Genomic DNA, 27,287 nt, shown 5'->3' on the forward strand with positions numbered 1-27,287 from the left:
GCCTCCAGACTGGATTTAGTGCCCTGCCCTCCAGTTTATAAGCAGAAATATGGAAGGATTGTTCTATGGAAAACAGTTGTGGAATATGTTTGGTACACAAAAATAAAGGTGTTGATCTCCCCTTTAAGGTGGCTTATGCACTTTTTGGAATGAAGTCCATTTATGGCCTCCAGACTGGACTTAGTGTCCTGGCTTCCAGTTAGTTCTACGATCAACAGTGTTATACCAAATTAGAGGTATGGATCTCTCCTTTAAATTGGTTTATGTACTTGTTTGAACGAACGAACCGAATCTAAAAACGGTTGGTAATTTTCGTACTTTTGATTTTTCTTATTACTTTGTGTCACGCTGTGATTTTAGAAATGCTTGTGTTATAGAAGTAAACGACGTCGATAACTTCACGCAGGTATCACTTTCGCATAAAACAAATTTCTTAACTATTGGTAATTTTTAGATCTACTGCTAATTTATAAGTTCTTGGCAGTGATAGCATTAAGTGAGAATGAAGATGGAATTGTCAAGCATTGGTTCCTCAACAGAGAGTACAAAGATAACCGTATTGCGTATAATGGAGCAAGTGAGACATTTCCAAGATCGCGCACATAAATTCATTGAAGACAATTACGTCGATTTCCCATGTAACCAAAACATTTGTGACGTGTACATTAACGAAGGTGAATCTTTAATTCGAGAGACTGAAAATTTGCAGAAGAACATAGGCAGTGAGGCTAGTATGTCTCTGAACGAAGCTAACTTGGAACTTGTCCATTATTTAGAAATACTTCGGGAGGTATCAATTGGACTCAAACTTTCCCATCGTATATTAAAAATTGACGACCTTTTTCAATGTCTGGATGATTTAAATGCTACGAAAGAATATCTACCGGCTTTAGATTTGTTGGAAAAATTAAAAAGTCTCATATGTAGCAGTAGCTTTTCTGAAATTGATTTGTTATTTCAAAAGTGTGAATGCTACGATAATATCAAGGTCAAATATCACATACAAGCTAATATTTTGCAACAAAATTTACAGCAAAAATTTGACCGTCTAGTTCAGTTTTCAGTAAAAGTCTATCCTACTGCCAAATATATAAACTTGCAGGTTTCAAAAAATTTAGTCGAACTTCAAAGCACTGTAAATGCTCTTTTTCAAGTATGTTACTTTGTTTTCCGTTTTTGAATCACACTGTTAATATTGTCTATTACTACAGGCTCGTTACAACCCAATCAAGTTATGCGATTTTATTTTCGAAAACTGCTTAATACCTATTATAACTACACCGGTGTCAGTAGAGTATTTCACACAAAATGAAGAATTTAATCAAATGAGTATTTCATATTCGATAAAGACACATTGCAGTCTGAAACCATCTTACAAGACCGTGCTGTCACACATTGTTACCCTTTTTGATTGTTTGGCCGCTATCAATGTACAAGTTTCGGAATCAAAGTATGTGTTTGGGATAATAGGGAATCACATAAAAGAGAAGTGTTTGAATATACTTGTTGAGAAATGTCTTATGCATGCCATTCCCGAAACAATGGACGAATATGACAGATCTACTGTTGTGAGTGATATCAAAAAGTTCGAGCATGAACTGTCAAACATATTCTTTATGGATCCCAGCAAAGACAAGGCTTTGTCTAATTTTGTTTCAAACTATGATACTTTGTTTCGGCGGCAATTCTCTACAACAGTTCTTGAAAATGTTCGAAGTATTGTACAAAGGGATTTGCAAGATATGACCGAAATAACAGAGCAGAACATAACTAACATATTAAAAAGCAATTATTTTCAATTTCCTCAATGCATGGTATCTAAAAGTACGTTGGTAAGTTTTAAAACCTCGAACAACGATTTTGACAATGTATTTATTGTATGATCCATTGCAGGACATATTAAATCTATTGGAACGGATCTTACATCAACCTCTTACGATGGCTGAAGCTACAGAAAGTTCCGCCGTGAACTATTATTTAACAATAATTCCCACCATTTTAAATACATATGCTTTGGAAGCTCCAAAATTACACGAAAAGTTATTAGAAAGTATTCCACAACAGTCAGCGGTTTTTCACAACAATTGCATGTTCCTTTCACAATGGGTTGTAAAAAATGCTAAGTTTGGAATTCCTACACACGCTGCATTAGTGAAAACCTTGCAATCTACTGGTATACGTATTTTCAAGGCTCAGGAAGAGCAACAGAGGAAAATTATTTTGGATATACTGAAAAACTTAGGCAAGAATAATTCGCAAGAGCTACTCTGGACATTTTCTTTTCATTGTCACACTTTTTTTTAGATATTTCGGATACACATTCAATTGGTTTAAATCCTTTGAAACTTCTACGGCAATGCTTACGCCAATTGGATCTGCTTAAAAACGTTTGGATGGACGTTTTACCAGAATCCGAATATTATAACACATTTTGCTCACTTATGGACATTTTTTGCCAGGACATTATTCGAAATATACTATGTCTAGAAGATATATCTACAACTGTGGCAAATCAGTTAGGGGAGCTTATTGATACAATATTAAGGAAGGGTCCTTCCCTTTTTAAAGTAACTTTTTTAACTTTTCGAGGTAAACAATTAAATTAATACAAAATTATTTCAGGAAAAAAATCAAGTCATGCTAGTTCCATCCTGGATGAAGTTACAACAACTGCAAATGATACTTAGCGCATCACTTCAAGAAATCGCAGACCAATGGTGTGATGGTGCTGGAATTTTAACAGTGAATTTTAAAGCTGAAGAAATTCGTCATTTAATTCGGGCCCTTTTCCAGAATACTGACCGCCGTGCTAAGATATTATCAAGGATTGCATAAGAAACGAAAAAATGTATGGAGTCTGTAGATTACATTTTTACATTAGCAAAATTCAATTGCGAACAGTGTTTGCCGTTTTTTGACAGCTTCCTACGAAATAAAACCAAGGAAATTACTGAAGAAATTTATAATTTTTTAAAGTTTTGTTTTGCCTTTTAGGGCGAAAAGGAAAGCAAGATATCACAAAACATCAACCACTGTGATATACATTTCGTCGTGAATGAGGGAACTTTCCAATCACTTTACGTGCGTATGCTTTGAAGGGTCGTAAATTGGTAGGTCGTACTTATATCGAATTTACTGCGAAAACGTATTTACGATGTGAGTATGAAACTAGCAAAGTTCGGCACTAGCTAGTAAACGATAACCAGTGCCGACACAACGTCCAACGTTGGATGTAGTATTTTTTAAGGAATTCAGTTGAGGATCTTAGGGTCGTAGCATGTTTAAAGTTCATGTTTTAATCATAAATACCATATAAATGTATACATTGTTTACGAATTTTTTGGCAACCTGTAATGCAATTCTCCACTGAATTCCTTATAAAGTACTACATCCAGGCCGTCTTGTTGGCACGGGTTATCGTTTACCGATCGTATTTTGGTTGTTGGTACAAAAGATTCAGCCCTGCCGAACTTATAGCATTATATACGTCTTATTTATGGGCCCAATACCTTAAATTGGAAGATTGGTTTATGCAAACATGCCAATGAATATTCCATTAAGGAACAGGACAAGGGCAGATTGGTTAATATGATAGCTTTAAAAAACGAAGCTTATCTCAGGCTATCTTTGAGCTAGGCCTTTTCACGCACGACCTTTTTATGTCGACTCAGGTTCGCGCACGCTCGCGAGAATAAATTTTACTCACGCACGATTCACGAGAAAAATCGCGGTAACGAAAAACTTGCGAATCACAGTTGAACAAATATTTTTCCATGAATCGCCGCTTTAGTGAACTGACACCCCTTCAAATGTGCTAGTTGCCGAGAGGAAATTCCGAGACATCATTAGGTAAGGTCTCCTCTTGATGCTTTTAAAAATCCGATTCAGTTTAACCGAATTTTCCTTATCGATCTTGGAATAGATACTTGTCTCGCTCAAATAGAATTTTTGAACAATAACGTCCGCAAGAAATATTTGATTGGATCGATTTACGTTCAATGTAATTATTCAAGTCATAAATTTATGGCAGATCTTTCCAAACTCACCCAAATTTGCGGAAATTTTGATGGATTTATCCTGGGAGGTGACTTGAACTCCAAAAGTCAGAGAGGAGATGCAATGGAAAATGCAAACGGTAGAGTTCTGCAAAGATGGTTAGAGGAATGTGTGACTCTACGTGGTTCGAATATGTGACTCTACGCCATCATATCCAAATGGGTCTTCATTTTTGGACCATTTTCTTGCTAGCCCTCATCTCTTAAACGAAATAGTACCAAATTTTCATTTAACATCTTTACCATCATTCTCAGATCATTTTTCAATCAAATTGTCTCTCCGTATAGATTATCTCGAGGTCCTTATGAGAATTCCTCGTACTTTTATATCATAAAGGATACAAACTGGAGCGATTTTGTACAAGATATGGACTCAGCTTCTTGTCGTATTATGCCTCTGTGCTCTTTCAACCTGGAAAATGAAGAAATAGATAGTTGATGATTTCAACTCTTCATTTAAAGATATACATAATCGTCACACAAAGAGGGTTCAAATCCATAACAACAAATTTCCTCTTTCCGAAAAGACTAGAAAGCTCTACAAAATTAAACATCTTAGACAGAAGGAATTTAAAAAGATATTTCATCGTTCAGGAAATAGAACAAACTTCTTTCTAATCAGATACAACTGCTAAAAACAATAATAAAAGAAACTGTCAACATAGAACAAGCAGAAAAATTCAATAAAAAATTACAAACTATTAAACCTGGTCCATCCGCTTTTAAAAAGATTTACCAAATCACAGGGAATCTAAATCACCTTTTTGTCAGCAAATTGTCCATGATAATAACATACTCACCAATAGATCCGATATAGCCCAACAGTTCCACGAGTTTTACTCGAATACATTCAGTAGAAAATTACCCCCACGTCCAGTTGAAGATTTCAATTCTAGGATATTGAATTGCACAGATGCCATCCCCCGTCACATTTTTACATTTGATGACGAATTTAATGCCCTTCAAAATCAACATGACTTCCATTTCGCCGATACTGCAAAAATCAAAAGCATTATTAAATCTACGAATAATAAAAAATAGAGCGGCCTCGATGGAATTTCAAATTTTATAACAAAGAGATTCCCCGACTCCATATTAAAGTTACTCTCCCGCATTTTCAACAACTGCTTGAACAATGGATACTTTCCCAAATATTGGAAAGTGGCAAAAATAATCCCTATCAAAAAGAAAACTCAATCCATGACTCCAGCTGAATATCGTACGATTTCTCTTCTGTCCAATGTCGGGAAATTATTTGAACAAATTGTTAAAGAAAAAATTGAAAACAGTTTTGTGATTGAGCCAATATCCGATTTTCAATTCGGCTTTAGAAAAGCACATTCAACACAACATGTCATGTTGAAATTTCACAATGATATTGTTACTAACATGCGAAATCAAACATGTACAATGTTACGAGCCGCCTACTGTGGCGCTACGGTGGGGTTCCAACTAGCTCAGTCGGGGCCATGCTCTGGGCGGTCCCAACCCATCCACCAGTAGCCCTAGGGGACGAACAATAAACAAATGAAGGACTTAATACAAAATAAAACGATAACAAACACGGAGTACACCTTAAACAAGGGAGTTTGGTGGAGTTACTCCTACACTTGCCCACCCAACCTTGACCCTTAGATCCTAAGCATAAATGAAAACGTTATAAGGGCCCCAAATTCCATAAACACTCACCTCATGATTATTTGCACCTACTTCCCTCTCTCAAAACAAATTAAAACATCATGATTACGTTATAATAATCAAACATTAAAAGTAACATTTATTGACACAATCATAATTCGAATCTTAATCCTAACATGGAAACATAACAAAACGGAAATTGAAACACTAACCCAGACTTGTATTTCTCTTGAGTCAATTACTCAGATCACCCTCAATCACGAACGGAAATACAAAACAATAATGCCAAATTCTGGCCAATACGTTAAAACACTATCACTACCTGCCTAATAGAGCTCTGTTAGGGGGTCTCTTTTGGACATTCTAATGCGTCCACAACACAAAAATGGGAAATCACACTTTATCCCATGCGTAATTTCGGGTAACCCTACACTCAAACTTTTAAATTTCCTAACTGGAGTTAATGTCCCTCACATGAACATATTATATAAAAAAAACCCAAAAAAAAAAAAATGAACGAAAAAAAATAAATAAATAATCAATGAATAAAAGGTAACATAACTACATATAATAAAAAAAAACACTTAAACACACATAATAAACGACTACAACAACACAACTTAACCTAATTTATTTTTTTGGCGATTTTTTAGACTTTTTTTATCTTTTTTTCTTTTTTATGAATTTCTTAATAATTTTATACTTTTTTTGTAATTTTCTTTCTTTTTCCTTTTTTTTTAAATTAGACTACTTTTTTGGCTTTTCTATAATTTACTTTCTGTTTAACATTTTCTCATTAAACTTTCTTTTATTCTTTTCTTTTCAGATCGGCAGCCGGGCTGTTGGCACATTGATATGGACGTCTGAGCGTCAAATCATCTCTTCAAAATAAATTCTGGAATTCCCAATATAAGGGATTACCTGGCCAATTCACAGTGTCCAATAAACTTTATCTCTTTCCTTATTCGTAGGATGCCTTCAGGGCCTTTTCTCCAAAGCCCTAGTGAAAGTTGACTCCACCACGAAAATATGCCAGGATTCCTCCTGAGTTGGATTGGCCTCTCTCGTCAGTAATGCTGAGGAGGCCTGGATGGTTGTAGTGTTCTTGACGGGGGATTTCCTTTAAGAGGATAAAAAAAAAACAAAAAAGGAACCCACACAACGGTTACAATCCACAAAGCCACATCACTGAAATTCCATTACTCACGTATTTGGCAACCGCCCACACATAAAAAAAATTGTCACCACAAACCAGACTCTGAAGTCTTTACAAATAAATAAATAAATAACACGTTTCGAACTTCTTGATACTATCAGGCCTTTTTATTTCGGATATCACAATTTTTTTTCCGTTTGCACTTGAAAAGCAAAACTCCGCCAACTACACTTTGGAATCTGAAAGCGTCACGGCGTTCAGCCCCTTTTATAAGCCGTGGAAAATCGCAGACTTTTCCCGCCTTACAAATTTTCCTCTATTTCCCTGCATTTATTAAGTTTCCTTTTGCCTTCTCAGTTGACCCCAGAAACCAGCACAGAGTTGTACCCCTGGCTACGTTACCACCCCACTAATCGCACTCTATAGAAATTTCACAGTGGCAGCACTTTCGCTAATCGCCTTGGCACCATGTAGCGTTTCCACCACATTTTCCCTCTACCGGCTACAGCGTACATCGTACGCGGAGGGTCATCGCCGGCCATTACCATAAAATCAAATAATCATCCATGAAATAAAACTGAAACTCCACGCAACAAAACTTCACCATTCCCAAGGAATACGGCGGGGATGGTGATGTGCGTGTTTGGAAAGGCAACCCGCGGGCGGCATATCTAAAAAATATGAAAGAGAATGGAAAACGGTACATGGTCCGGGAAACATGCGGCTGTGATCACCCGTGAGTCTAGCCAATGAGCCCTAAAGCGACAAAAAGACGAAAAAGTAAGCATCTAATTAATTACTCCCAAAACATTCCAATAATCTGGCCGTTCATCTTACTCCCAGGAAACATTGCCAAAAATTTCTGGCTTTGGCGTCCCTACTAGCCGCTTGTAGTAAGAGGGTTGCTGCTTCATTCACATAAACTCCACACACACATGCAATCACCACCAGCGTGCTTTTCATACGTGTACATGCATAGCTGTATTTTCCTGTTTCATTCATTTGGGTAAACCATAAAAAAACTTACATTCTAATAAATGACGATGTCTCTAAACGTGCGTGTGTGTGTGTGAAAAACTCTCGACGCCGCCATTCACACTGGCGAGATAACACTTTGCACTACATGATTGTTGAAACAAAAACAACACAGTCAGCTCTAAAACAAATTAAAGAGGTAATAAATATATCAGTAAATCCCGTCCCTGACAATATTCTAATATTTTCCTTTTCCGCCCTCAGGTATTCGGGACGATACACACAAAATCTTTTCCCCTCGGAACCCAACCGTGGATTGGTATGCCTGGACAAAAACCCGTCTGCCAACCGGCTGTCGTGGACACATGCGTTACATCTTGGAGTGAAACCTCTAAAATTTTGGTGCCGAATATGTTGCGCTGTCTGGCAAAAGGTAAGATGATTTCGGGTCACTTGTCCACTGCACGGAGTTTGTGCTGTGGCTAGTGTAACGATACGAATTGCCAAAAATAAAATTACTGAACCAAATTGCTCCAGCTCATAAGCATGTAATAGCATCGTCTCGTAGCACAAGCCTTATTGGGATACCAACTAAAAATATATGCTAGTTACTAATTGTCGTCTTCCATTTTCCCTTCCAGGTACAATTCTCTTTCCCCATCTCGTGACCGAGGGTGAAATCGCATTGCAGTATCATCTATACATATATGGCTGTGTGCCCGCTTCTATCCTATCAGCCTGCCGTGTATCAACACCACATTCATTTGCCGTCAATGCCTTGGCCAATAGCACAAAAAAAGGAGGTTGGAAACATTTTGATTGTGGTAAGTATCGTTTTTGTTTTCTATCAAAAATCCGCAAGTGAATTTGGGCATTGACACCAAAGTGTGTGTGTTTGTACAAACGTTATAAAGGCGCATTGCCATTCGTAGTTATGAACAAAAAAAATGTGTCGCAATAAATTATAAACAAAGATAAAACTGTGAACAAAAGTTTATATCAAAGATGATGAACGTATTTCAATCCCTTTACAAACAAAATATAACACAGTCATGTCAGTAAAAAAAAAATTATACGGACTATTGAATGCAATTGGACAATGGCGAAATACAAAACACAAATATTAGATGTCGTGAGGTGCCAGTGAGATGCCCGTGCTAATATTCTGGCCGTCAAAACTAGTTTCCATTAAACTATTATCCGCGGAACAATGCCCCTGAGTAATCAATAAAATACTTACATACATACAAAACAATTGTGCTTAAAAAAAAAACTATATTCTTTTCCCTTATTATTTAAAAATTACCAACATATAACATCTCAACGTCGATTCATCCCGATCCATTTCGTGATGTGCCTGGATAATTATAATTGCTGTTCTCTTCTTTGTATCATTCGGACATAAAAAGAATCTTATTTGTCTGAAAGTGTTTCCTAGTGGAAGTGATATTTGGGTTTATGTAAGATGGTTATGATAACATAAGGGTTTGTGTGGGCTTGACCTTAAAAAAAATTAGTTCATTATTGGCTCGGACGTTTGCCAGCTTACAGGTATGCCAGTGTTTCCACTTTATGGCGTTAGACTATTCCTGTGAGCTATTGCGCCCTAACGCTTTATGTACCCTTGTAGAAATTGAAGTTGATTATGATTTGGAGTAAATGTTATGTCAAAATTTGGAATTTGATCTGCGGACATTCGATCGAGGGCTTTGGGTGTACACGGTGAAAGAGTGTGTGTGGTTAATAGAAGTTGAATATGATGCCACCTGGGCTGTGTTTTCTTTTTACAACTGAGTTTAATGTGGTTGCCTGTGTATAGAAAGACTGTTTTTTTACAATTGGCCTGAGCAGCGGCGTGCCTGCAGGTATGCATGTGTCTCTCTTTTCTGCCCCCATAGCTTTGACCGGTAATTCTATAGAAGCTTGTGTGCCCTTTTGGACGATTTCATAGAATATGATAAGGAGTCGAAGTGTTGGAAATTAGTGTTTTATGCTCAGTACCTGTGTTTTATGACCTGGGGTGTACGATTTTTTTTTTTTTTTTTTTATACAAATTCCGAGTGCCTGATAATTAGCTTGTGTGTTTTTAGGGGAGATGAATATGCTGCCACGATGGTATGTGTGTTTACAACTGTGTTGTCTGCGCCTGTGTTTCTCCTTTTTGTGGCCTAGGGAATTTCGTGTGCAATTTCTGGCCTAATATCTTTGACCGGTAGTTTGATAGAAACTGTGTGTGTCCCTTCGGACATTTCATTGGTTATGATATGAAAAAAAAAATGTTGAACATTGGTTTGCTAGTCTGCGGACATGAGTTTTATAATCCTGGGCTTATCACTTTCCAGCAAAATTCTTGCGTGAGTGACATTTAGCTTGTTTGTTTCCCTGAACGCTTTCAGAAGAGCATGTATACATAGCACGGCAAAAGAAAGATTGTTAAAATAAATATGTATGCTAGGAACATCCTTCTTGGGGCTAAAACAGAAAAATCTCAGTGTCGTTTTCGTTTTATTTTCTATGCGAGTAAATGGTGGTTATGTTTAGAGCCTTGGTTATAATAGCTTAGCGGGTTTTTTTTTTGTGTGCACTAAAGTGTAACTTGCATTTTCCGATTTATTCTCGTTGGTGTAGGCGGCAATATGATAGATCGTTTTATTTTGTTCTTAAGGCAATCACACTACGCAATGTTGATTTCATTTCAACGTGGGGAACTCCCACACCCTGATAATCTCATAAGCCGGGCATTCAGGAAATGCTATTGCCTGTTATGCTGTTGGGGTCAGTAACATTCAACACATTCATTCTGTTCCAACGTGGGGAACTCCCACGCCCTGTTAGTAGTCTCATAAGCCGGGCCTTAGGAAATATTGCACTGGTGGTATATAAAATAAATAAGACTTAAAAAAAAACATCACAATAAGCTTTGCGAAAAAAATATTTCAATGCAACATAGATTAAATAAACTGGACAATCACGACTTAGTTTACTTAATCTAATTGTTTAGATTTCTAAACATGGGATATTAGTTGATGTGTGTCATGGAAATGTTTTAGCCTTGAGAACGAATAGATAAGATACTTTCCATTTTTTGTTTATTTTAAAGGATAGTTTTAAGGGCAGGCATAAATGTGATAAGAGTTTATATTTTTACCTAGCCAACGCATCGCACAGGGATAAGTGGAAGATAGTTTTTAATGTGCGTAGATAAGGAAATAGTTAGGGATTATCAGAAAACACAGCGGTCTGAATGGCAAGCATATGGCTTGCAGCTGGACAAATTTATTTAGTATCTGCATAGGATGTTTATCGTCTTTGTTTATGATCTTATTTTCCCAAAGTGATTATTTTTAGATTTGCCTGCCTTTCTTAGGATATTTAGTTTGTAGTTAGTTTTAAGTTTATATATAAGGATGAGATTTTGAAGAAATAAATGAGTATCAAAAAAGTACTCCGGGATTAAACTCGTTTTATTCATTTGGTCCTTCGAACCTTCGGTACGGTTAAGTGTGTTAAAAGTAAAAGTTGGTGATTCTTGCAAAGTAGTAAAGAATAAACAAAGATTTAATACACGTATCGAATCAGTGTAAGTGATTTAAAATTGAAAGAAAAATGTTCACAAGGAGTCAATCGGATTCTCTGTTGGAGAAATTGAAAAACCTTGAACATTTGTTGGCAGTAAAAGCAGTTGACCTCGATGTGGAGGAAATGTTACTGCCAGTTGTCAAGAAAAATAGAAAGTGGCTGCAGGAAATCATTGTAGGCTACAACAAGTTAAACAAGGATATCGGAAAGTCGTCCAGTGGGCATGAAGAAGAGGTCCAGGAGCTGCAAAGACGAGTAGAAGAAGCAATTAGCAAAATGGATAAAATTGTGCAAGGGTTTGAGCAGCAAGAAAAAGGAGCCTCAGCCAAAGTGGCAGCTAATCAGGACGCAGAGATAACGCAAGGCAGTGCGGAGAAAAAATTAATGGTAACGCAAGGTGCAGCTGCATTGGCACCTAGCGAACAAACGGCAAATGAGAGTAACACCCAGCCGAGAGATCAGGCAATTAGCAGAGAGCAAGAAAAGCCTGTGTCGAAGCTAAGAAGAAAATTTGAATTGAAGTATAGAACTATTACAAGAAAGCTGGAAGTAATAGAAAGCAGATTGCCAACTGCGAATAAAAGTTATTTAAATATGCAATGGCTGGCGTTGCAATCAGAGTATGGACAACTGGAATCAATAGTGGAAATAATTATTGATGATGATGACGAAGATGATTTAGACATGATTGAAGCTTGGGACTGTATCAGGGAAAGATACGTGGATGTCTGTGTGGAAATTGAAGAACGTGTGGAAACAATGCAAAATACAGGATCAACAAGTTTAATTAGATTGGAAGAGTTAAAAGTGCCCATATTCAGTGGGTATATCAACGATTGGAATTCCTTCAAAGAAATATTTACAAAGTTAGTAGAGGAGGACAGAAGGCTATCGGAAGTCGAAAAATTTTATCGACTTAAAAGTGTGGTGAAAGGTGATGCTGCTCGCTTAATACAACATCTTCAAGTGACAGGGGAGAACTACAGTGCGGCATGGAAGATACTGGAGCAGAGATACGATAACCGGCGGCTGTTATTCTGCACATTGTTTGACAAGATCATCGACCACGGCATAATAAATATTCAGTATAGCAACAGTATAAAGCAGCTATTGGATACGGCTACGGATTCATTACATGCATTGAAAGCTATGGGAATGAAGGTAGACGAGGCAGATCCATTCATTGCTCGGATCCTTATTAGAAAGCTAGATAAGGAAGGATTGCTGAAATATGAGCAATGGGTCCAGAAATCAAAAGAAGTCCAAAGGCTAGAGGATGTCCTGTCTTTTCTGGAGCAGCAATACTTGGCTTTGGAAGCGGTATACAGCAAAAAAGGAAACACGCATCAAAGAGCAAAAACAACACAGTCATACCAAACAACTCAACGATCGTGCGCATTTTGTCAAGCATCAGGACATGGGTTAAAAGAGTGCTACAAATTTTTGAAACTGCAACCAGCTGAAAAAGGTGCGTGGGCACAAAAAATGAAAATGTGCAAAATTTGTTTGAGTCACCCGTCGGAAAAGAAATGCTTCAAATTTAACACCAAGTGCGACAAGTGCGGCGGAAAACATATTACTATGCTTCACGTCGAAGGAAACAAAACGCAGGAAACTCAGAGATCAAACTCCAAAGCTCAATTAACTATGGAAGGCAATGCTGTCACTCTGTTGGCAACAGCACAAATACGAGTAAAGGCTGCAAGTGGTGAGCAAATTTTAATGAGAGCCTTAATCGATCAAGGTTCTCAACGCACTTCAATATCGGAAGAGGCAGCCCAAATACTGAGGTTACCCAGAAAGAAGTTAGTTACAGATTTAGTGGGTCTGGGTAACACGACAGTCGGCAGATCAAAAGCCATCATGCAAATTGAAATCAAACCACGGTTTGAGAGCGATGCGGTTCATGTTATAAATGCTATGGTGTTGTCAACATTATCTTCAGCGCAACCTGATAGAAATTTGAACGTCAGTGTGGAGAGCTGGCGAAATTACTGTTTGGCTGATCCGCTGTTCTATAAGTCCGATAGAATTGACTTATTAATTGGTGCAGATTTATATCATGAAATCATTCAAGAAGGGGTAGTCAAAATTGGCTCTTTGTCTGGACAAGAGACGTCACTTGGTCTCATAATCTGTGGTTGCGTTTGCGGACATGAATCTGGAAATGCCGTGATGACGGTTACGAAAGAGCTGGAAAGATTTTGGGAGATGGAGGAAGTATGTGAAGATGACGACGTCAAGGAAGATCGATGCGAGCAGCTCTTTACAACAACAACAACAATAAATGAGGATAAGAGATTGGTGGTGAGATTGCCGTTTAAGGAGGATATCGAGTTGGGCGCATCAAGGAAAATGGCGTTAGCACGTTTTTTAAATCTTGAAAAAAGATTGGAAAAGGATGAAAAGTTACAGAAACAATATTGTGCTTTTATGAAGGAGTATTTGGAGATGGGGCATATGAAAAAGGTCTCAAGAAGAAATAGTGGAAAGTACTATTTACCACATCAAGCGGTGATAAGAGAAAGCCATCTTACAACAAAAGTTCGGGTGGTATTTGATGCTTCAGCCAAGACATCGAATGGTAAAAGCTTAAACGACGTACTTGAAATTGGTCCAAAACTACAACAAGATATATTTCAAATTCTATTGAAATGGCGATTATGGAGATTTGTCTTGGTAGCGGATGTGGAGAAAATGTATCGACAAGTGTTAGTAGCAGATAAAGATCAGTCATACCAATGCATATTGTGGCGCGAGAATAAACATATGCCAATTGAGGAGTTTGCGCTAACGACTGTTACCTACGGAACAGCATGTGCTCCATTTCTGGCAAAACGAGCTCTAATTGAAATTGGAAAAGAGTGCAGCGAACGGAATCCAAAGATTCAAGCCATCATAGAAAATGATTTTTACATGGATGATTTGATGACAGGTGCTGATTCAGTACAGGAATGCATTGGAATTCATCATGACATCAGCCAACAATTGGATAAGTTTGGTTTCAAGCTGCGTAAATGGATGTCTAATGAAAATGACATATTGGAGGCAATACCAAATGTTGGCGAAAATCAAGTCATTAGGATTGAGGAAGGCGAAACAATGAAAACGTTGGGTGTTCAATGGGATCCCCATACAGATAATTTTGCTTTCTATTTTCAGATCATTGAAGATAACAAGTTGACTAAGCGGAAGGCGCTTTCCACACTGGCCAAGATATATGATCCTTTGGGTTGGCTGGCTCCTGTAACCATTCTAGCCAAGCTATTCATTCAGCGACTATGGGTAATGGATATGGCATGGGACGACCAGTTAAGCTCTGAGATGATAAAGGAATGGGATGTCATCATGAGGAAATTGCCCGACTTAGCAGAAATCCGAATACCGCGTTGGTTGTCTACCTCATCACTAATGGAAATAGAACTGCATGGTTTTGCTGATGCTTCGGAAAAGGCGTACGCAGCTGTCATATACATCCGGGCCGCAAACAAAGTTACGTTGGTAGCAGCAAAATCTAAGGTAAACCCAGTGAAAAATAGGAAAACACTGCCAAAACTTGAATTGTGTGCAGCGCATCTGTTGGCTAAATTGATGCTTAATGTGGAAAAGTTAATAGTCCAAAAACAACAGAAATATTTATGGAGCGATTCAACTATTGCTCTAGCATGGATCGCAAAGGCTGAAAATATTAAAGACAAATTTGTTCGGGTTAGAGTAGAGGAAATTAAGAAGTCTGTTCCTGGTGCCGTATGGGGTCATGTGCGATCCAAGGAGAATCCAGCGGATGCTGCATCAAGAGGGATGAAGCCAGAGCTGCTAAAAGGAGATGAGTTATGGTGGAGTGGTCCACATTGGCTGCTGGAGAAAAACAATTGGCCCATATCGACGGTTCAACCCTTTGTTGGAGTTCTAAAGGAAAATAAACAGGAAGACGATGTCATCATGCAGTTAATTACGAGGATTTCTAGCTACAAAAAACTCATAAGAATTATAGCATATGTGCGAAGATTTATTGAACGTGCTCAGCGTAAACCAGGAAAAAATGAATTAACTGCGGAAGAAATAAACGAGGCAGAGCAATTAATAATTACGAGCGTGCAGGCAAACCAATTTTCGTTAGAGATTTCGTGTCTAAGGAATGGCAGCGAAGTACCGACGAGGAGCAAGATATGTGGATTAACACCGTTCATTGATGCAGCTGGAGTGTTGAGAGTTGGAGGCAGGCTGGAGAATTCTGGTTTAAGCTTCAACAGAAAGCATCCAATTCTATTGGGGAAAGGTTGTCTGGTGGATCGAATAATTGATGGCATCCATACAGAAACGCTACATGGAGGTGCGAAACTCATGGAAAATGAACTACGCAGCAGATATTGGGTGATTGGTGCCAAAAATGCCATCAAGAGAGCAGTTCGGTCATGCGTCAAATGTTTGCGTTATAGGCGAGAAACTGCGGCTCAATTAATGGGTAACCTACCAGAAAGCAGAGTTTGTGTGTCTCATCCATTTGATCACACAGGAATTGATTATGCAGGTCCTATTCAAATGAAGGTGTCTAAAGGAAGAGGACAGCGAGCTTACAAAGGATACATAGCTGTATTTGTTTGTATGGCAACCAAAGCATTACATTTGGAGGCAGTCAGCGATCTAACAACAGAAGCGTTTTTGGCTGCGCTACGGCGATTCTTCAGTAGAAGAGGAAAAAGTAGCCATATATATTCGGACAATGGCACTAATTTCGTGGGAGCGGCAAGACATCTGGATAAAGAGTTCGTCAAAGCGGTGCAGCAAAATTCAGACGTGGCTCATATATTAGCATCTGAGCGAATACAGTGGCACTTTATTCCGCCCGGAGCTCCTCACTTCGGAGGATTGTGGGAGGCTGCCGTGAAGTCTGTGAAGCACCATTTGAGACGGGTTGTTGGTGAAACGAAATTAACGTATGAGGAAATGGCAACGTTTTTGTCGCAGATAGAAGCTGTTCTCAACTCTCGTCCCTTGTGTCCACTCAGTGAGGATAACTGCGAGATTTTAACGCCAGGACATTTTGTAGTCGGAAGACCATTGCTAAGTATTCCAGAAAGAGGCGTGGAGAATAAACTGGGATCTTTAGACAGGTGGAAAATAATTCAAAGAATGCGGGATGATTTCTGGAAACAGTGGCGCAATGACTATCTGAGTAGTCTTCAGCAGAGAGTAAAATGGAAAACTCCAGTACCAAATATCAAGGTTGGACAGATGGTGATAGTGAAGGATGAAAATACTGCTCCTGGAAGGTGGCCTTTGGGAAGTATTGCGGAAGTACATAAAGGCAAAGATGGAAAGGTTCGAGTCGCTACAGTAAAGGTCGCTAAACAAAAGGGGTTGTTAAAACGGCCCATACACAAGTTATGCCCGCTGGAGATATTCGCTAATGGTGGTGAAAAGGAAGCCGACATTGAAGTGTCGCAGACATATATTTGCAAATTACCTCAAAGAAGAAAAATAAACGTAGCAATGATGTTATGGATGATCATGGCAATGATGGCAAGTGTTCAATCGATGTCAACCTCAATTACCGGCGGTGCGATAAAAGAATTGGGAAATGACACAATCATTTATATGGATAAAATTGGCAGAATCAACCGAGTAACATCGTCATGGAACCTTATGACATATTTCGATCTGCACGGGTATTTTGTCACGGTGAATCATCTGGATAAGGGTCTAGAAGCGTGTAAATCATTATGTGTTCGGCTGAGATCGTTCGAGCAGCAGTGCGACACGCAGATGGATATTATGACGAACAGACTGAACACTATAGATGAGAACCACTTGTTACTCTCACACAAAAAACGCCAACGAAATAAAAGGGCTCCTTTAGAGTTTGTTGGGTCTCTTTTCCACATTCTTTTCGGAGTAATGGATGCGGACGACAGAGAGAGTATGGAAGCAAATATGAAAAATGTACTTGAAAATCAGCACAACTTGAAATATTTGGCTGAGAAGCAAACGTCTGTGGTGGAAGCAACGCTTAATGTGCTGAAAAAGACCACGGATGAAATAAATGGACAGTTTAAAGAGCTGAATGAGAAGGTGCAAAACATAAGTCAGATGCTGAACACTGACTATTCCCTCTTCAAAAAGGCGATGGACTTCTTCGCGGTAGCCGATCAACTTAGCAGCTTGTTTACTGAAGTGGAACATATTCAAGCCAGGGTAATTGGCTTATTAATTGACATCAACCATGGAAAAGTAAATCCAAATTTAGTACGGCCAAACCAGTTGCAGGCAGAGGTGATGAAAATAAAGGATCAGCTACCTAAAGGACTAAGGTTGCCTGGTGAGAAGGACGATGTTTTGCAGGCAATATACAAGGTGATGACGGCGCATGGTCTGCTGGTGGAAGAAAAATTAGTGATTGACGTGCAGATTCCCTTGGTAGAAAAATCATCAGCAGAAATATTCCGCGTCGTACCACTGCCGATGGTGAGAAACGGAACCGCAATGGTAGCAGCTTTAAGACAGCAGTTCCTGGCCTACAACTATGAAATGGATGCTTATCATCTACTGTCGCAGTCATCGATGAACCAATGTCAGCTAACTGGTGAAGATGAATTTCTTTGCAGAGGCAACTGGGCCTGGGAAGACGCCAACGATCATTCATGTGAGCTAGCAGCGCTTAAGCCAACAAGTAAATATGGCTGCCAGTTTTTGAAGACTCAGAACAGGAATTTTTGGATTGAGCTGAAGACAAGAGGGTCATGGTTGTTTAAAACTAAAGATCAAGTTTCGGCCCATATTCTATGTGCTGAGCGCACTAAAGGAGTATTTGAATTACCAGGCCTAGGTATCATCACTCTCCAGCCTGGGTGTACTGCTAGGATTGGACGAACCGTATTAACTGCGTCACAAGAAGCAAAAACTGAGATGTCCTATAATTCCACATCATATATCTTGAGAGAGGTGAAGGACATAGCGATGGTGGACGAGCTAAACTACAATAAAATCGATCATTCGTCAACGATTCAAGGATTGGAGGAAGAAATTAAAATGATGAAGGCGAATCCGATCCACCTTAAGGAGCTATCATGACATCACATCAGTGGTCATATTTCACTAATCTCTACCTCTATTTTAATAATATTATTTTTAAGTTATGTAATCTATAAGTATTTAACAAGAGAAAGTAACATAGTTGTTGTTCGTCCTCGGGATGTTTAGATTTTAACATATATATTTGAATTACAGTCCATTTTGCTGAATTTTTACAGTTTATAAGTAGAGCTATTTCATAATTATTTTTGGCCGCCCGCAGAATGTTTAGATTTCTAAACATGGGATATTAGTTGATGTGTGTCATGGAAATGTTTTAGCCTTGAGAACGAATAGATAAGATACTTTCCATTTTTTGTTTATTTTAAAGGATAGTTTTAAGGGCAGGCATAAATGTGATAAGAGTTTATATTTTTACCTAGCCAACGCATCGCACAGGGATAAGTGGAAGATAGTTTTTAATGTGCGTAGATAAGGAAATAGTTAGGGATTATCAGAAAACACAGCGGTCTGAATGGCAAGCATATGGCTTGCAGCTGGACAAATTTATTTAGTATCTGCATAGGATGTTTATCGTCTTTGTTTATGATCTTATTTTCCCAAAGTGATTATTTTTAGATTTGCCTGCCTTTCTTAGGATATTTAGTTTGTAGTTAGTTTTAAGTTTATATATAAGGATGAGATTTTGAAGAAATAAATGAGTATCAAAAAAGTACTCCGGGATTAAACTCGTTTTATTCACTAATATTGCACTTTAATCATTTTATCACAGGCTTATTGCACTTTTGTTTATATTCTAAGATCTTTGGCGTGAAAATTTCCAAGTGGTTTCCCCTGAAGCGTCTCCAGCTCATACATGTTGTTACCTATTGGCTTAACGACTCTGCATTTCAGGAACTTTTTGCAGAACTTAGCGTTTATGTTGTTTTTGAAGTCAGACAGAGTGTGGTTTCTCCTATACACCTCTTGTCCTGGTAGAAATTTGACAACTCGGGCTCGTTGGTTATATCTTACGGCACTAGATTGGTATGCTTGATGCATATTTTCTTTCATCCGTTCTCTCATCACTTCCAATTTATCCGATCTACATAATTGTTCAATTTGGTGATCGGTAAGGGATTGGAGTTTCTTTGCCAGTTTATAATCGTTGCCGCTGGTAAACATGTTATAGCCAAATAACGCGAAGAAGGGGTTAATGCCTGTGGCTGAGTGGACAGAAGTTCTTAGGGCCTGTTCAATTTCTGCCAAGTATAGGTCCCAGTCGCGATGATCGTGTTCAACATATGTTCTTATGGCTGCTATTACCGATTGGTTTACTCGCTCTGACGCGTTTGATTGCGGAGAGTAGTACGCAGTGGTAATATGTTTAATCTTGTAGTTTTTAATCATTTCTTCAAACATTTTTGAAACAAATTGTTTCCCATTGTCGCTGTGTATGATTTCTGGAACGCCGAACGTATGGAACACTTGATTTTCCAGAAATTTTACAACGTTTTGTGCAGTGGCTTCCTTCATGGCATGCAAAAATGTGAACTTTGTAAAGTGGTCGACTACTATGAATATATAAGCATTGCCTTTTTTAGACCTAGGGTACTTTCCAAGGAAATCAATGTACAATTTCTGGAAAGGCCTTTGAGTTATTACTTCATCACCGATCGTAGGATTCATGCGTTGATTTACCGGCTTTGTCTCTTTACAAGTTTGACAGTTTTTGATATATTGTCTAACCTGCGAGGCCATTTTGGGCCAATAATAAAAAGTTCTTAGTCGATTTAAGGTTTTTGTTACCCCGTCATGTACTGCGTTTGCATAGTTGTGTGCCTTTTCTATTAAAACAAATGTGATGTCTTGAGGTATCCATAATTTCCATTCGAACTCCATAATTTCTTGCTCAAAGTTTTTAGTCCGTATATAGATCTTGCCATCTTCGACCTTTAAGTCTGGCAGTTAATCTTTGCTTTGTAGGATGGAGTCACGCAGATCCACATATTGTTCGCCTTCAAAGGCAGTGGTTTCAAAATCTAAAAGGTCCTCGTCGTTGATCTCCTCTACAACTACATCTGACTCGACAGGCATTCTAGATAAGGTATCGGCTACAACGTTTTCGGAGCCTTTCCGATGTTCTATCGAAAAGTCGTAAGCCTGTAGCTGCAGTGACCATCGTGCGAGTCTGCCACTTAAATCTTTTAATGACATCAGCCATTTGAGGCTGGCATGATCAGTGATGATCGTGAACTTCATTAGCTCGACGTATGGTCTGAACCTTTTCACGGCTAAAACTGCGGCTAGACACTCCTTTTCGGTGACTGAATAGTTTCTCTGGCACGAGTTCAATTTTTGAGAATAAAATGCGATGGGGTTTTCCCCTCCATCGTCATTCTTCTGGAATAGTACGGCACCGATTCCATAATCGGAGGCGTCGCACTGAATAAAGAATTCTTTTCTAAAATCAGGATGTTTCAAAACAGGTGCTGAAGTAAGGGCATGTTTTAGAGAATGAAAAGATTCGATGGCTTCTTGGGTTATGGTAAATTTCAACCCTTTCTTTAGAGTATCGGTTAGGGATGCGGAGATGGAGGCAAAATCTTTTATAAATCTCCGGTACCAACCTGCAGTACCGAGAAAACTCCTCACTTCCCTTGGAGATTTTGGCAGTGGTATCCTCTGTATTGCGCTTACTTTTTCGGGGTCAGTTTTCAAACTACCGCTCCCAATTATAAAGCCAAGGTACTTCAGCTCGCGAAAACAGAATAAAGATTTCTTTAAACCGATGGTTAGATTTGCTCTTTGCAGGCATTCAGCTACTTCTCCTAGCAGTTTTAGATGATTTTCGAAATCATCTGCTATGATAAGGAGGTCATCCAGATAAATGAAGACGTTCGACTTAAGACGTCCTGGTATCACCTTGTCCATTAATCGACAGAGTCTTTGAGCCGCATTGCATAGACCAAACGGCATGACTCTGAACTGATACAGAGGTCGACCTGGCACTGTAAATGCGGTATAGGGCCTCGCTTCCTCTTCTAGCTCAATTTGCCAGAAGGCATACTTCAGGTCGACACTACTGATATAATGGGTCTGGTCTATGCGGCTCAAGATTCCATCGATATTTTGCAAGGGATATGCGTCTTTTACGGTTAAGGCGTTCAACTTCCTTGCATCGAGACAAAATCGATTTTTATTTGGTTTTCGCACCACTGTAGTCCTGTTGCTCCACGGTGAATCACTCTCTTCAATAACTTTTAATGCAAGCATATTGTCTATTTCTTTATATACTATCTCTTGTACGGCTGGCGATAAGGGATAATGTTTATCCTTGACAGGATTAGCACCTTCTACAAGTTTAATGGCATGTTTTTCAAAACTTGTACAGCCCAAGCCTTTGTCTTCGAAAGTAGGGAATCTCTTTACTACTTCATCAAGTCTCTTTTGTTGATCTTCTGTGAGGTTGTGCATTTTTGGATTTTCGTTAGAAGAATTTCCATGGACTTTCTTTTGAAGATCCAAACTTATTTCCTCTACAGGAAATATTTCGGGAGCTATTTCAAAAACCTTCCAGAAGTCAGCTCCTAAATACAGATCCTGTTCTAGGTCAGGGCATAAAAAGAGGGTAATTTGAGCACACTTTTGCCTATACTCCATCTCAACTTTTATTTTTCCCAATATTCGATAAGATTTGCCTGATGCTGTACTGACAGTAGTTTGGTGAGGATATATTTCCAATCCTAGTTCTTCAATTATTTCTCTACAATGTTTTCCTAGTACGCTTACGGTAGCGCCTGAATCCAGGAGGCCTCTTAATTCTTTGCCTTGAACTTTAATGACGGCGTAAGGTCTCGGGTCTGTTTCAGCTCTGCACCGTATGATGGCTTCTGAAATAGACTTTTTAATCTTTTTATTTTCCTTTTGCCTTCGCCTTAGTTCTAATAGACGTTTTCGATTCTTTTCCTGTTTATTCATATTTGTTTTCGGTGCCCCATTTTGTTCTACGGGCTTATGGACACTAATAGGTTCTTCTCCGAAAATTTCAGACCTCTTTCGGTCGTAGTTTTGTTGTCTGACATCCACTGGGAGATAGTGACGCATTTGTGGATAGCTTGTATTCGGGTTATGGCTTTCTATGCTAATGGGTTGTTCGGTGCTGCGGGTGGTTCGGAGGAACGATGATTCCCCGCTGAAACCACGTTCTTCCTCCCGTTTCCCGTCTTACAGCTTTGACATTTTGGAGCCGTCGTGTTCTGTCTACCACATTTGAAACAGAAGTAGTTTCTCTGGGATGAAGGGCAATCTCTGAAACCGTGTCCAGTATGCTGGCAGTTCCAACAGACAATTTGCTGATTAATAGCCGATACTTCTAGTATCTCTTCGGGCTCCTCAAAGTTATTAAAGGGTTCATTCTCCTCTTCCTGGAGGGCATGAACACGGATTGGTCTATTCATAGTAAGTGGGGGTGCTGGTGGGACTTGATCCTTTCGGAAAAAGGTTCGTTCGACTTCCAAACATTCCACTCGTAGTTGCTCGAGAGATGAGATGGGCATAGAATAGACAATACTAGACAAGTTCTTTCTAAGATTCTTCTTCACGAGGGATATCATTTCAAATTCCGAAACTGGCTTTTCAAGTTTAGATCTCATAAGGTTGATGTCGTGGAAAAAGGCATCAATAGACTCACTTGGCCCCTGTTTCCGTTCAAGTAAATCCCGCATTGCTTCAAAACACGTTCGCCTCGTCTTAAACCTTTCGGTCAAGCCATGTTTCAACGATTCCCAGTCATTTATACTCTCCGATCTTTGTTGGAGCCAAAACCATTCTTGGGCTGGTCCAGACACTAGTATGTGAAACTCACTGAGTATGTCGTCCCATGATAACTTATAATGCTTCTGAAAGTGTTCCAGACGGTAGATAAAATCCTCCACCGGTAAGCTATTGGGCTTTCCCGAAAAATTTATTCCGAACCGCTCCACTCTTACGCCAGGGGTACCTGCACTGAATATTGAAGGGGTCACCGTGTTCCGGCGATGCATATTAAAACTACCCCTAGATTGCGGGGCCTCAAATGAAGGGTTCGCCGTTGGGTCCGGCTGTGCAGACTGAGATTGCGGATTATTCTGTCCGCTAATAGAAAATCTCGCCACACTCTCATTCAACCTATCTATCACAGAGTGTACCCTCTGCATTTCCCTGCCAACACTTTCTTCGACAAACGACCTTAAATGAGCACGTGCGTCATTCACACTTTCCCGAACTATGTCCCTAACGAGATGGTTAATTTCGTCCCGCGGAATCTCCGAGTCAGGTGCCTGAGGGAAATTAGATTGCGTCCTGGCGGCAGCACTAGTGCCTGACTGTGGATTGTTAATAGTTCCCGATAAGTCCCTGAACGTAACATCTTTATTCACATTGGATTGCTCCATTGTGTTGTTCAGTCCCTTCTTCTTCTTTCGGTTAGGATTTGGTGTGTGAACAGATGTTCGGCTAGTGTCAAAAGCTAGAGTTCTATTACGCTTACTTCGCCTCTTCCCTGCGGCGTAATCACTCATTAGTCTCTAAGTAAGTAACGTTCAATTTAGATCTATGTCTCAATCGATGCCTTAGGTAAATGACAGAAAAAAATTGTTGTCGAACCACTCAAATTAGTAGGTGAAGCACAAATAAAGGTAAATCAAAATAAATAAATCAAGCACAAAATTAAAAAAATATAGGTAAAAAAAAACATAAATAAATCAAAAAAAATAAATAAATCAAAAAAAAATAAATGAATCAAAAAAAAATAAATAAATAATAATAATTGCAAAGCTAATAAAAATAAAAAAAAACACAAACGCAAAAATAAACCACTAAGACTAGTAATACAAACTACGACATAAATTAGGATATTAGTACACGATATTATTTGTCAAAATTCGTTTAAAAGAAAACATAACATATAACATTCAATCTAGAAACATAAAAGTACAAAAAAAATTTTAGTTTAGTTAGTTTTTTTTTTTTTATTAATTAATAACACGTATGAGAGGTAGTTAGGTGTGTTTTCAATGGCCTATGAGGTGAAGTGCGTGGAATAGTTTTTACTAAATTTCAATAAAAACATATTCTATAAAAAAAATAAAGTGTCCTAAATTAGGTTGTCTAGGTGTACCTGTTGACTGGACTAAACATTTACTTGAACAACAACAAAGTTCAATATCAAGATCTGGCCCCACGGCATTTTTCCAGCAATTGCCAAGAAAAAAGATCTCGTGAAAGAGTACTACATGACAATGCACACCTGTGACTAGCATCACAGTAGCAATTGCACCTTCCCCCTATGCTAATTCTATCAATTGGCTCTATCTTAATCATATACATGCGGGTAGCACCATGGCAGTTCTCACTAGATAAACGCTAACGAAAAAAAGATCTCATGTTAGAGTACTTTGTCGCAATGCAATATTGCGATGAACTCATCACAATAGCCATTGCACTTTTCCCCTTATGCTAACCCTATTGCTATTGTAACTATTTGAAAATAAAAACATAAAAAAAAACAAAAAAAAGGACAGGTCATAAACACAATACATTCATTGTTACATTAAACGAACAAGATTATTGCAGCTGACCCTAATATGTATATGGAACGGTAATCCTAATTTTCTAAAATCTACTCTAAATATTGCACGTTTATCACAGGTTTTATAAATAAAGCTGTGTCTGCAACCTTAGATAGCTTTGCTAGAAAATGCGATTGCCGTTGTTCTTCTATGGTAACCCTATGGTCTATTGCCTTGTGCCTAGATGGTATTGCACAGTTTTAGAATATTGAATTTCATTTCCATTGGGCGCCATATTGTTACGAGCCGCCTACTGTGGCGCTACGGTGGGGTTCCAACTAGCTCAGTCGGGGCCATGCTCTGGGCGGTCCCAACCCATCCACCAGTAGCCCTAGGGGACGAACAATAAACAAATGAAGGACTTAATACAAAATAAAACGATAACAAACACGGAGTACACCTTAAACAAGGGAGTTTGGTGGAGTTACTCCTACACTTGCCCACCCAACCTTGACCCTTAGATCCTAAGCATAAATGAAAACGTTATAAGGGCCCCAAATTCCATAAACACTCACCTCATGATTATTTGCACCTACTTCCCTCTCTCAAAACAAATTAAAACATCATGATTACGTTATAATAATCAAACATTAAAAGTAACATTTATTGACACAATCATAATTCGAATCTTAATCCTAACATGGAAACATAACAAAACGGAAATTGAAACACTAACCCAGACTTGTATTTCTCTTGAGTCAATTACTCAGATCACCCTCAATCACGAACGGAAATACAAAACAATAATGCCAAATTCTGGCCAATACGTTAAAACACTATCACTACCTGCCTAATAGAGCTCTGTTAGGGGGTCTCTTTTGGACATTCTAATGCGTCCACAACACAAAAATGGGAAATCACACTTTATCCCATGCGTAATTTCGGGTAACCCTACACTCAAACTTTTAAATTTCCTAACTGGAGTTAATGTCCCTCACATGAACATATTATATAAAAAAAACCCAAAAAAAAAAAAATGAACGAAAAAAAATAAATAAATAATCAATGAATAAAAGGTAACATAACTACATATAATAAAAAAAAACACTTAAACACACATAATAAACGACTACAACAACACAACTTAACCTAATTTATTTTTTTGGCGATTTTTTAGACTTTTTTTATCTTTTTTTCTTTTTTATGAATTTCTTAATAATTTTATACTTTTTTTGTAATTTTCTTTCTTTTTCCTTTTTTTTTTAAATTAGACTACTTTTTTGGCTTTTCTATAATTTACTTTCTGTTTAACATTTTCTCATTAAACTTTCTTTTATTCTTTTCTTTTCAGATCGGCAGCCGGGCTGTTGGCACATTGATATGGACGTCTGAGCGTCAAATCATCTCTTCAAAATAAATTCTGGAATTCCCAATATAAGGGATTACCTGGCCAATTCACAGTGTCCAATAAACTTTATCTCTTTCCTTATTCGTAGGATGCCTTCAGGGCCTTTTCTCCAAAGCCCTAGTGAAAGTTGACTCCACCACGAAAATATGCCAGGATTCCTCCTGAGTTGGATTGGCCTCTCTCGTCAGTAATGCTGAGGAGGCCTGGATGGTTGTAGTGTTCTTGACGGGGGATTTCCTTTAAGAGGATAAAAAAAAAACAAAAAAGGAACCCACACAACGGTTACAATCCACAAAGCCACATCACTGAAATTCCATTACTCACGTATTTGGCAACCGCCCACACATAAAAAAAATTGTCACCACAAACCAGACTCTGAAGTCTTTACAAATAAATAAATAAATAACACGTTTCGAACTTCTTGATACTATCAGGCCTTTTTATTTCGGATATCACAATTTTTTTTCCGTTTGCACTTGAAAAGCAAAACTCCGCCAACTACACTTTGGAATCTGAAAGCGTCACGGCGTTCAGCCCCTTTTATAAGCCGTGGAAAATCGCAGACTTTTCCCGCCTTACAAATTTTCCTCTATTTCCCTGCATTTATTAAGTTTCCTTTTGCCTTCTCAGTTGACCCCAGAAACCAGCACAGAGTTGTACCCCTGGCTACGTTACCACCCCACTAATCGCACTCTATAGAAATTTCACAGTGGCAGCACTTTCGCTAATCGCCTTGGCACCATGTAGCGTTTCCACCACATTTTCCCTCTACCGGCTACAGCGTACATCGTACGCGGATTATTATCGCCGGCCATTACCATAAAATCAAATAATCATCCATGAAATAAAACTGAAACTCCACGCAACAACAATTGCTATTTCCCTTGCCATTGAAAAAGCTTTTGATTCTGTAA

The 27,287-nt window shown here is 38.6% G+C and overlaps 3 protein-coding genes across 3 annotated transcripts in view; 2 read left to right on the forward strand and 1 right to left on the reverse strand.

Annotated features, from left to right (window-relative positions):
• Positions 1–4,283, reverse strand: part of LOC106084619 (uncharacterized) — a 179,906-nt gene extending 175,623 nt beyond the window's left edge. The window contains exon 1 of the mRNA XM_059363974.1: positions 4,047–4,283. The gene's annotated coding sequence lies outside the window, so the exon portion shown is untranslated. The remainder of the gene's footprint in view (positions 1–4,046) is intronic.
• Positions 367–2,966, forward strand: LOC106090511 (centromere/kinetochore protein zw10). Its single transcript, XM_013256729.2, has 5 exons — positions 367–1,153; positions 1,212–1,832; positions 1,894–2,242; positions 2,305–2,567; positions 2,623–2,966. Exons 1-5 carry the CDS (start codon positions 503–505, stop codon positions 2,833–2,835), a joined length of 2,097 nt encoding a protein of 698 aa, XP_013112183.1. The 5' UTR covers positions 367–502; the 3' UTR covers positions 2,836–2,966.
• Positions 4,284–7,356: 3,073 nt separating the features above from the next.
• LOC131995342 (uncharacterized) lies at positions 7,357–26,798 on the forward strand. The gene is made up of 5 exons (XM_059363977.1): positions 7,357–7,629; positions 7,693–8,023; positions 8,089–8,257; positions 8,466–8,648; positions 26,317–26,798. The coding sequence occupies exons 2-5, from the start codon at positions 7,973–7,975 to the stop codon at positions 26,355–26,357; spliced, it is 444 nt and encodes a 147-aa protein (XP_059219960.1). The 5' UTR covers positions 7,357–7,629; positions 7,693–7,972; the 3' UTR covers positions 26,358–26,798.
• Positions 26,799–27,287: the final 489 nt, after the last annotated feature.

Source organism: Stomoxys calcitrans, chromosome 2 (assembly GCF_963082655.1).
Source record: "Stomoxys calcitrans chromosome 2, idStoCalc2.1, whole genome shotgun sequence".
NCBI classification, from domain to species: domain Eukaryota; kingdom Metazoa; phylum Arthropoda; class Insecta; order Diptera; family Muscidae; genus Stomoxys; species Stomoxys calcitrans.